This window comes from Planococcus citri, chromosome 4 (assembly GCF_950023065.1).
Source record: "Planococcus citri chromosome 4, ihPlaCitr1.1, whole genome shotgun sequence".
NCBI classification, from domain to species: Eukaryota; Metazoa; Arthropoda; class Insecta; order Hemiptera; family Pseudococcidae; genus Planococcus; species Planococcus citri.
This window is the reverse complement of record NC_088680.1, coordinates 63,666,440-63,677,285: the sequence shown is the minus strand read 5'-3', so window position 1 is coordinate 63,677,285 and position 10,846 is coordinate 63,666,440. Positions and strand designations below refer to the sequence as shown.

Genomic DNA, 10,846 nt, shown 5'->3' with positions numbered 1-10,846 from the left:
GTGTTAAAATTGGAGCGTATAGTAAATTTCAGCATTCCATCTCTATTTTGATGAAGTTTTGTGAAAATTTAAAGTTTCAAAAATTTGCTGGAGGCTCCAGAACTGCTCAAAACGAGTCGAAACCGTTTCCAATCGATTTGGCATGACGAAAATAGGGTGTATCCCAAATTTCAGCTTTCTTGGTCAATTTGGTGAAATTTTGATTTTTTCCCTCATTTTTGGACTAAATTCGATTTTCAAAAATTCACCAAAAATCGAAAAACGCACTTTAGCACTTGAAATTTTGACAGGTGATAAATTTTTGCATGATCTTTCGATTTACCTTTGTAAAGTTTGAAAAAGTTCGTGCAAATCCTATGTTAAAACGCAAAATCTTCGATTTCGGCTGACCTGTCAATCAAAATGGCGGCCATTTTGTAAGTAAGGCCAACTTTTTTTTTGGCAAATTTGCTTTAAAATGTTCCTTAGGATGTCCCCTTTAAGAAAAAAGTTGTCCCGGAGGATCGGCGGGGGGGGGGGGGGTGCAATTACTCCTATTGTCATATTCCGGACTAATAGTGTACCTACATGTGAAGCAGCTAATTTCTTGAGGTTTTTTTAAGGGAAAATAAAGGTACTTAATTCGCCAAGAAAATGCATTCGAAGGACACAGCATCACGCAATTGTGTCTGGATACCACTCTAAAAAAAATACATCTCTATATTTGTACACTCGCCAATTTTTACGTATTTTTTCTTGTTAACTACCATGCTTTAAGTCTCCATGTACCTGTAGATATCTAATCTAATTCTTGAACAACATCTCAGCGAAATGTATACTACACAGCCATCTACGCATCTCCGTAATTGTTGGCAAATATTAATGACTAAAACGTCATCTATTTTGTTCATCGAAACCATGTTTAGGTGCTCCATTTATACCTCCCACTCGATGATCTCGCTTGGTCTTTCAGGAGTGGTCATCAAAATATGGAAGGTTTTTTGAAGCCACATTGATAATATTTTTTTTTATTCGAATGATCATTCAAAATAGGAGTGGAAGTAATAATTGAAAAGGAGAAAGATGGCATCATCACCATAATACATGACATTTTAAATCTTACATTATAAATACGACCACCAAATTAAGTACAAAAAGTACATTAGAACATTCTACACTCTACTTAAGTCACCAAGTTAGGAACACTTGCGGCTAAACAGGCTACATGTCGCATTCTTTCAGGACTCATTCAATGCAGTCCACGAATCGTCCACCACATCTACGTACACACTACTAAAGGGTCTCTAGTTTAGATTCCTTCCAAAGCTTATTCAATTGCTCGCGGATAGTGTTAGGTACATTTATTATGCAGTTGTACGTTCTAATGTGTAAAAATCAAGAAACTGGCACTGACTCGTGATGTATCTTTTCTTGGCAGTCATTATTGTTACAATATTCTATGGAGCATCAAGAAGTGTGGTGAGTGCATTTGATTATAGGTACCTATTAATCATGTCAAAATTCAACCTGCTCTTAAGATTCTATTGACTGTTTGAAAATTTGCAAATCGCTTAAATATTTTTTGGTTCTCGAATTCGCGTGTTTTGAAAATATAAACAGAGTTTTGTTTTTTGCGATCCTTCCTAATTATCTATCATATTTTTGTAGAATCCTTCAAAAGTACATCGACCAAAAACATGCCGAGAAGTATTCGACGGTGGTTTAGGGGATCATGACGGTAAATATATCACGTTGAAAAGTGGAATTATTACCTCCATACCATTTACGTAGGTACTGTTGATAGAATTTGAAATCTAATTGAATTATTTTCTCAAATGTAGGTTCCTATTGGATAAATCCCAGCCAAGGTGCTGAAAAATATTCCATCTTGGCTTATTGTAAACTCAAAACACGCGAAACGTGTGTATCCTCGGACCCATATCGTTCGATAATTTTTGATATTTCTGGTGCTAAATCAGAAGTTTGGTTAGCAAAAAAAGATCCCAGTTACCAGGTAAGCAACCAATTAAACACCTAGATAGCTGAATTACACCCCCTCCCCCCACAGATGGAGTTTAGGGTATAAATGAGACTTTCGAACCAGAAACTAGACTATATGTTCCATACTTGCAGATCGCCTACCGAGCAGATGCTAATCAGCTGAGAACGTTGCAACAGATGTCCAAATCAGCAACACAAAATATTACTTACCATTGTAAGAATTCCGTTATCTATTACGACAGTATCAACAAAAATTTTGATAAAAGCGTAAAATTACTGGGATGGAATAATGAAGAAATCACTCCGCAAAACCTTTCAAATTTACAATTTATGTCCGGTTACGACAATTGTCAGGTAAATACTAAATCTATAAGTACCGAATTCTTTATTGGGGGCTTTTTTAATTTTTAAAAATTCATTGATGTACCTATTGTTGTAACAGCATAAAAACAATCAGTGGTCAATAACGCGCATCACATACTCAACTAACGTACCTTCCCAACTCCCCATCGCTGATATAGCAGTTCGAGATGTCGGAAGACCTAGACAATTCATTTACGTGGACATTGAACCTGTCTGTTTTCTTTAATAGCAATTTTTCATCAAGAATTTTGAGCAAAATCGAAGAATTTAAGCCCAAAACCTATAGCTGATTTAGCATAGAATGATCTGTATTGCTCACTTTTCAGAAATAGTGTATCTAGTACCTACTTTCATTATGTAAGGGTCTACTGAGAAAAAATAAAATATGTCGAAGAATATTGATCAAATTCAGCGAGAACCTGCATTGTGAGTTGAGAGTCACTGAGAAAAATTTTCCTCTGTGGAGATGCTCTCTAGTCCGGGAGATATGGGTCGTAAAAGAAGACGCATTTTTGAAAAATCATAATGCTCACTGTGGCCCAATTGAATAATCTTACGAATAAATGTTGTAGATGCAAACTTTTCTTGACGTAAGTACCCATTCCAAAAAATAGAAAAAATAACCGAATTTCAATTTTTTTTGCCATGAGTGTGATTTTTATCAACTTTTTTATGAAATACGTCACAAAGAGGTCAAAATAAGACAACTGAATAAATTCAAACCTTTTTTGATGTTTGGAATTGAAAATTGAATTTTTTCGAATTTTGATTTTTTTGTGACGAGTTTATTTCATTGAGTGATTCTAACTGGTGTTCTGAGGAGAACCACAAACTGATGAAAGATATGATTAAAAATCATCACGAATATCATGGTTCCTGAATTTTTTTCCAGTTTTTAGCTTAGGAACACAGCAACTTTAAACTTCCGAAATTGAAACGGACCCTACCACACCAGCTCCGAAAATAATTATTTCATTTGTCAACAGTTGAGACAACCAACAATATTTTTGTTTCCTTAAGTAAAATTGACGTGTTGTTTATTGATCCAAATCTTTCAAAGAACGAAAAAATCATCGTCTACTTACTACATTATTAGTAGGTACCTGCATAAGTAAGTAAGTCATCGATCTTTTTGTCATTACACCGTAGGTAGTTCGGCATTGATTCATTAGTTTTGATTTATAGCTGTTCGCGATTTTAAATATATTTTCCCATCCTTTTGGATTCGTGTGCTTAAAATGCTAAGATTCGTATCTACTTATGAAATTATTTCTTTGTGTGTTGTCGAAGTGACTAATGCACAGTGTTATTGTTCTTTACATTTGTCATTATACATATTTGTTCATAGAAAACATGTTTAGATGCTCCATTTGCCACCCACTCGATGATCTCGCTTGATCTTCAATTAATTAGGTAGTGGTTATCAAAATGTGAAACATTTTTTTGAATCCACCTTGGTAGTCTTTTTTAAAAAGTATTTGAATGATCATTCGAATCATAGGGGTGAGTACATGCTACATATAATAAAAAGGAGAGGGGATTCATGTCATCATCACCATACCTGACATATGTACCTATTATGATATTTAAGTAGGTACATGAAAAAGACGATCACCAAAGTAAGCACGAAAATTACATTTTTTTCAGATTTTTTTCAATGTGACTCTCCATATTTTATCGTCAAATAACTTCTTGAATTAATATTTTTAAACTAAAAAAATGAGTTTTTTTAATGTTTGACAGAGTAAGCGATTTAAGACATCAAAAGGATAGTAGAAAACAAATTATCATTAGGTAATCTTCTTAATTATGAAAATGAAAGGGGAAAAAATAAGTACAGGTAGGTAGATACGGTGAACTGAACAATCCGATTAGGGAGCAATAAGAAAATTGATTTATTGCCCATACAAATCAGATCAAACCCGTTCACACGAGAGAAGATTCTACACAACTTAAACTATGCACTAAGTTAGGAACACTTGCGACTATAAACAGGCACGATGTCGCATTTTTTCAGGACTCATTCAATGTATAGTCCACCAAGTTGCAAACACCTGCATACAGCTGAATATGTTCGAGTCTTGCATTCCCTGTAGTGCTTATTCAATTGCTCGCGGACAGTGTACATTTGTGCAGTTGTATGAGTTGTTTTCGTATTTTTTCTGTACGATTGTGGATCAATTACACTTTTTTCGAATTCATTAATAAAATAAAATTACTTGTAATTAAGATAGCAGGATTACCATAAAAATTGTCTAAGGACAACTCTTAATGTGAAGTGGTATGCTTCTCAGAGGTGACTAGTCACATTGTCTGTTTTAATTCACAATAAGTCTTTTTTTCAAATTGAAATAATTTATGTGTAAAAATCAAGCAACTGGCAGTGACTCATGATGAATCTTTTCCTGTCATTCATTATTATTGTAATATTCCATGGAGCATCAAGAAGTGTAGTAAGTGCATTTGATTACCTACGTATAAATTATACCTACCTACTTCCGGTCGCCATCTCACTTGTTTTGGAAAAAATTGGCCAGTTACGAAAAACAATATCTAATTGAAATTTTGTGACGAAACCTAGGCCACTGTCATCAAAATCCAAGACCTGGTATCTACTCTTCAGGTTCTATTGAGTGTTTTAAAATTTTGTAAATCGCTCGAGTATTTTTGGTAGTAGGTACCTACTCGAATTCGTGTTTTGAAAAATATAAACAGAATTTTATTTTTTGCGATCCTTCCTAACTATCTATCATATTTTTGTAGAATCCTTCAAAAATACATCGACCAAAAACTTGCCGAGAAGTGTTCGACAGTGGTTTAGGAGATGAAGACGGTAAATATCACGTTGAAAAGTTGAATTATTACCACTTGAAATCTAATTTAATTATTTTTTCAAATGTAGGTTCCTATTGGATAAATCCCAGTCAAGGTGATGAAAAATATATGATCTTAGCTGATTGTAAACTCAAAACACGTGAAACGTGTGTATCCTCGCACCCATATAGTTCGAAAAAGTTTGATATTTCTGGGGCTAAATCAGAAGTTTGGTTAGGAAAACGACATCCCAGTTACCAGGTAAGCAACCAATTAAACACCTAGATAGCTTAATTATACCCCCAAAGATGGAGTTTAGGGTATAAATGAGATTTTCAAACTAGAAACTAGACTATATACTCTGCACCTGTGCAAGTAAGTGTGTATTTTCACATAACGTTCGAGTTAGAAGGATAGCAGATCAAGTTGAAATGTTTTCGAAACCAGCGTGTGACCTTGAAAGTAGGTACATTTTCTCTTTTTTTTTTTTGATAAGTGTGTTCATCAGCTCTCGTGCAAGTATATAAACAGTGAGGTTTCTCAAAAAAATGAAAAAAAGTCCTGGATCGGCTGGATCTTGACAAACATGAATGGGGAAGCTTATTTTAAATGGGAGACAACCCAGAAAAATTATAAACCCCATAGCTATTCAGGAAGCTGAGCCAGGGATCCTCAATGCGGGGTTCTTTTTGAAAAAATTGTAGTTTTTTGGCAATGGCTTAGTCCCCTAAACAGCTGTGGCACTCGAAATTTTTCTGGATAATCTCCCACTCAAAGTAAGCTTTTCCACTAATTTTCGTCAAAATCTAGGATATGTTTTTTTTTTCGATGTACCCAAATAAACAGGATTGACAGTTGATGGGCTGACCAAAAGAGCTTGTGTGAAAATGTTATATTGTTGTTGTTGAATTTTCTGCTGTTTTGAAGCATTATAGGAAATGCACCATTTTGCCTAAGTACCTAGGTAGTTTCAGATTGAGAATTAGTCTAGCTCTAAATTCTGAGTACTTACCTATATAGGTAGCAATATAGAAAACATCATTAATTTCACATGTTCCAACTGGGTCATTCCATGTCAACTCAACCAACGTTTTGGGGTCATGTCCCTCGATTTCGCTCAATTTTTTTTTTACAATATCTACCAACCCAGTAAGTAAGAAAGCCGCAATAAGTTTGGTCCCAGCCCCCTCAGGGGGTGGGTGGGGAGTCTTCCATTCTTTTCACATTGTCTCGAGGTACTCAACTTCAGCAGCCCATTCCTCCAAAACTATGATACTTTGATCAAAACTGATTTCACAGTTCGAATGAGCATTGAATTTTGAACTTTTTGAGTATTTTGAAATTTTCAAAAGTTGAAAGTTGAACTTTCAATTCCATTCTTTTCACGTTGTCTCGAGGTACTCAATTTCAGCAGCCCATTCCTCAAAAACTATGATCCTTTGATCAAAACTGATTTCGCAGTTCAAATGGGCATTGAATTTTGAACTTTTGAAGTATTTTGAAATTTTCAAAAGTTGAAAGTTGAACTTTCAATTTGAAAGTTCAAATTTCAAAATGGCTCTGTAAATGGGAACTACCATTTAAAATTTTGAAAAAATTTGCATAGATGTACATTTTAATACTTTTTTGAAATATTTAGGTTTCGAGATGGAACTCTTGACGAAGGGGGAGCACCCCCACCCCCAATTTTGGGCCTCCCCAAAGGGGGTAAAAGTTCAAAAAAGTGTTTTGTCCGTGCGACACATGGATTAATATGTTTTTGATGACGCTGAACACGAATATGACGTCAGATTTTTGATTTGACCCGTTCACGGCTCCCTACACCACCCCAAAGGGGGTAACCCAAAAAAAAATGGTAACATTCGTGTGACACATGAAATAGTATTTTTTCGATATCGCTGAACACGAATATAGCCAAAGTTTTTTAAATCGACCTCACCCATGGCCCCCAGAACCTCTCCCAATGGGTAAAAGTCCAAAAAAATTGCTGGGGGCCGTGGATGAGGTTCAATCAAAAATCTGACGTCATATTCGTGTTCAGCGTCATCAAAAACATATTATTCCATGTGTCGCACGAACAAAACACTTTTTTGAACTTTTACCCCCTTTGGGGAGGTGCTGGGGGCCGTGGATGGGGTCCTATCAAAAATCTAACGTCATATTCGTGTTCAGCGTCACTGAAAACATACAATTCGATATATCACATGCCCCAGATTTTCTTTCGAAAGTTTCACCCAAAATTGGGGGTGGGGGTGCTCCCCATCCGTCAAGAGCTTCATCTCGAAACCTAAATATTTCAAAAAAGTATCAAAATGTACATCTATGGAAATTTTTTCAAAATTTTAAATGGTAGTTCCCATTTACAGAGCCATTTTGAAATTTGAACTTTCAAATTGAAAGTTCAACTTTCAACTTTTGAAAATTTCAAAATACTGAAAAAGTTTACAATTCAATGTCCATTTGAACTGTGAAATCAGTTTTGACCAAAGTATCATAGTTTTGGAGGAATGGGCTGCTGAAGTTGAGTACCTCGAGACAATGTGAAAAGAATGGAAGACTCCCCGACCACCCCCTGAGGGGGCTGGGACGAAACTGACTGCGGCTTTCCTACTTACTTGGTGGGTAGATATTGTAAAAAAAAAAATTGAGCGAAATCGAAAGACATGACTTTCAAAATCGCCTTTTTTTGATTGAGTTGACATGGAATGACCCAACTTTCAGATCGCTTACCGAGCAGATGATAATCAGCTGAGAATGTTGCAACAGATGTCCAAATATGCAACACAAACTATTACTTATCATTGTAAGAATGTTATTGTGTACTACGACAGTATCAACAAAAATTTTGAGAAAAGCGTAAAATTACTGGGATGGAATAACGATGAAATCACCCCGCAAAACCTTTCAAATTTACAATTTATGTCCGGTTACGACAATTGTCAGGTAAATACTAAATCTATAAGTACCGAGTTTTTTTTTGGGGCTTTTTTAATTTTTAAAATTCATCGATGTCTTTTTGTAACAGCATATAAACCATCTTCATAGCTCAGAAACGCGCATCACGTACTCAACTAACGTACCTTCCCAACTCCCAATCACTGATATAGCAGTTCGAGATGTCGGAAGGCCTAGACAATATATTTACGTGGACATTGAACCTGTTTGCTATCTTTAATAGCGATTTTCCATCAAGAATTTTGAGCAAAATTGAAGAATTTATACCCAAAACCTAGCTGATTAAGCATGGAATGATCTTTATCGCTCACTTTTCAGAAATAGTGTAGCTACCTAGTACCTACTTTCATTATGTAAGATTTACTGAGAAAAAATAAATGTCAAACAATGTTGATCAAATTCAGTGAGAACCTTCATTCTGAGTTGAAAGTCACTGAGAAAATTTTTCATCCGTGGAGATGCATCTCTAGTTAGGGAGATATGGGTCGTAAAATTAGACGCATTTTTGACAAATCATATGCTCACTGTGACCTTTACACTACTATGTAGTTTACAGCTCAATTAGGTAAAGTGTTCGTTGAGTGAGCAGTTTTTTAGGGTAGAGATGGAGTTAAGATTTCGTAGGGATCGGTTGTCCATGTGAACAAATTTTCAAAAACCTATTTTTAAATTAACGTTTTAGGGGATGACCAAACAGGCGGCTGGAGCCTTAACCTTCTCCCCTTCTGAAATTGATAGGGGAGCACACAGTTGGACCGAATCAAATCGCCGAAAATAATTGAGAAATTATCGCGCTTTTTCAATTCTCTGCATACAAATTTAGTAGATACGTATGTACCTGAAAAAAATACATTTCTATTTGTAGGCTTGCCAATTGTTGCCAACTACCATGCTCCAAGTCTCCATGTACCAGTACCTAAATGTCTAAATCTTGAAGAATATCTCAGTCAATAAATGCTACACAATCGTCTACGCATCACCGTAATTGTTGACAAATATTATCTAATGACTAAAACGACATCTACAAATCTTGGTCTTCCATGAGTAGTCATCAAAATGTGAAAGTTTTTTCGGAGCCACCTTGGTAGTATTTTTTTAGACGATTTTTTTTTTCATTTTTGCATTTACCACAAATATTTTTTTGTACTAAATGACTTGAAAATGGTTCGAAATTACAAAAAAAATAAACTTCCACGGTCACATGATGAGTTACACGTTAGAGAAGTGATTAACAGTTTTACTGAATTTTAAAATTATTGCTCCTTTTTAATGTTTTACTAATATACTTATTTGACAAAAAATGTGTTTCTATGACGAGTTTTTTTACATAAAAAACATCAGAAATGATCAATAGTTGATGTTTTGTTCTTTTTAGCGAGTTAAAAAAAATAATTTTTCGACATTTTTTCACTCCCCCAAACATTTTTTTGGGAAGTGGAAAAGTTATCGAAGTTTTTACTGAATCAAGACCACGAATACATCAAAAGTTAGCAAATGACACGTAGAATACAGTGAGTGTGTTGAAAATGCAAAAAATCAAAAAAATATCGCCCACTTTTGCATTTACCCCAACATGGGGTAAATGCAAAAGTCGGTTTTCAAATTTTCAAATTAAAATTTTCTCTACGATTTGTGGACCAAATTGTATCATAATTTTACCATTGATAGAGAACCCCCTGAAGTATAAGTGGTACAAATTTCAGCTTCATCCGTGCAATAGTCTTCTCTCAGAGCCCTCTCAAAGTGTCACTAATCAAAAAGTGCTTTGCAATTACCCCACTCTACCTTACATTCATGCCGTTGTGCGTTTTCGTATTTTCTCTGTACGATTGTGAATCAATTACCAACACTTTTTTCGAATTCATATTTTTTTTTATCATCTATTGAAATATATTGTGTAAAAATCAAACAACTGGCAGTGACCACCTGACTCATGATGTTTCTTTTCTTGACATTCATTATTATTACAATACTTCATGGAGCACCGAGAAGTGAAGTACCTACGTGCATTTAATATTACCTATATGTATATTATCGAGCATGTGAAAAAAATCCCCCTCCCTTCATTTGTCAATGATTTGACGAAAAATCTAATTTTTCGTACCTACTATTATGACAAACAAAGTGGTAAATATGTACAATGATTAGTTGAGTAGTCTTGCAAATTGTTGTACATGCAAACTTTTCTTGACATACTTACCCATTCGAAAAAATAGAAAAAATATCGAATTACAATTTTTTTTGCCATGAGTGTGATTTTTATCAACTTTTTCATAAAATATGTCACAAAGAGGTCAAAATAAGTCAACTGAATAAATTCAAACTTTTTTTGATGTTTGAAATTGAAAATTGAATTTTTTCGAATTTTGATCTTTTTGTGAGGAGTTTATTTCATCGAGTGAAAGAGTTTTTTCAACTTTTTCAACGGATACGTGAAAATAGGGGTGAAATGGATCAACTTCACAAGTCAAAACTTTTTATCATGTTTTAAATCAAAAAATCGCATTTTTTCGCAAACTTTCAATTTTTTCAAATCGACTTTACGACATAATGTCATCCCAATTTTTTAATATATTGTTCAGCGTAAAAAGTTGTCCATGATATTATATTTTTTTCAAAATTTTTGGGAGTCGGACCGGTATGGAAACTACGTTTTGAAACTTTTCGAGCTAATTTTTCGTACGAAAAAAAGTGGCAACACTGATTTTTATTGTATCACCAAAAAGCCTTTCAA

At 34.6% G+C, this 10,846-nt stretch overlaps 2 protein-coding genes across 2 annotated transcripts; both read left to right on the top strand.

Annotated features, from left to right (window-relative positions):
* The first annotated feature begins 1,244 nt into the window (after positions 1 to 1,244).
* LOC135844162 (collagen alpha-2(I) chain-like) lies at positions 1,245 to 2,979 on the top strand. The gene is made up of 5 exons (XM_065362293.1): positions 1,245 to 1,458; positions 1,648 to 1,717; positions 1,821 to 1,993; positions 2,113 to 2,334; positions 2,423 to 2,979. The coding sequence occupies exons 1-5, from the start codon at positions 1,399 to 1,401 to the stop codon at positions 2,567 to 2,569; spliced, it is 672 nt and encodes a 223-aa protein (XP_065218365.1). The 5' UTR covers positions 1,245 to 1,398; the 3' UTR covers positions 2,570 to 2,979.
* A 1,433-nt stretch (positions 2,980 to 4,412) lies between these two features.
* LOC135845034 (collagen alpha-2(I) chain-like) lies at positions 4,413 to 8,505 on the top strand. Its single transcript, XM_065363478.1, has 5 exons — positions 4,413 to 4,796; positions 5,107 to 5,176; positions 5,246 to 5,418; positions 7,879 to 8,100; positions 8,183 to 8,505. The coding sequence occupies exons 1-5, from the start codon at positions 4,734 to 4,736 to the stop codon at positions 8,330 to 8,332; spliced, it is 678 nt and encodes a 225-aa protein (XP_065219550.1). The 5' UTR covers positions 4,413 to 4,733; the 3' UTR covers positions 8,333 to 8,505.
* The last annotated feature ends 2,341 nt before the right edge of the window (positions 8,506 to 10,846 follow it).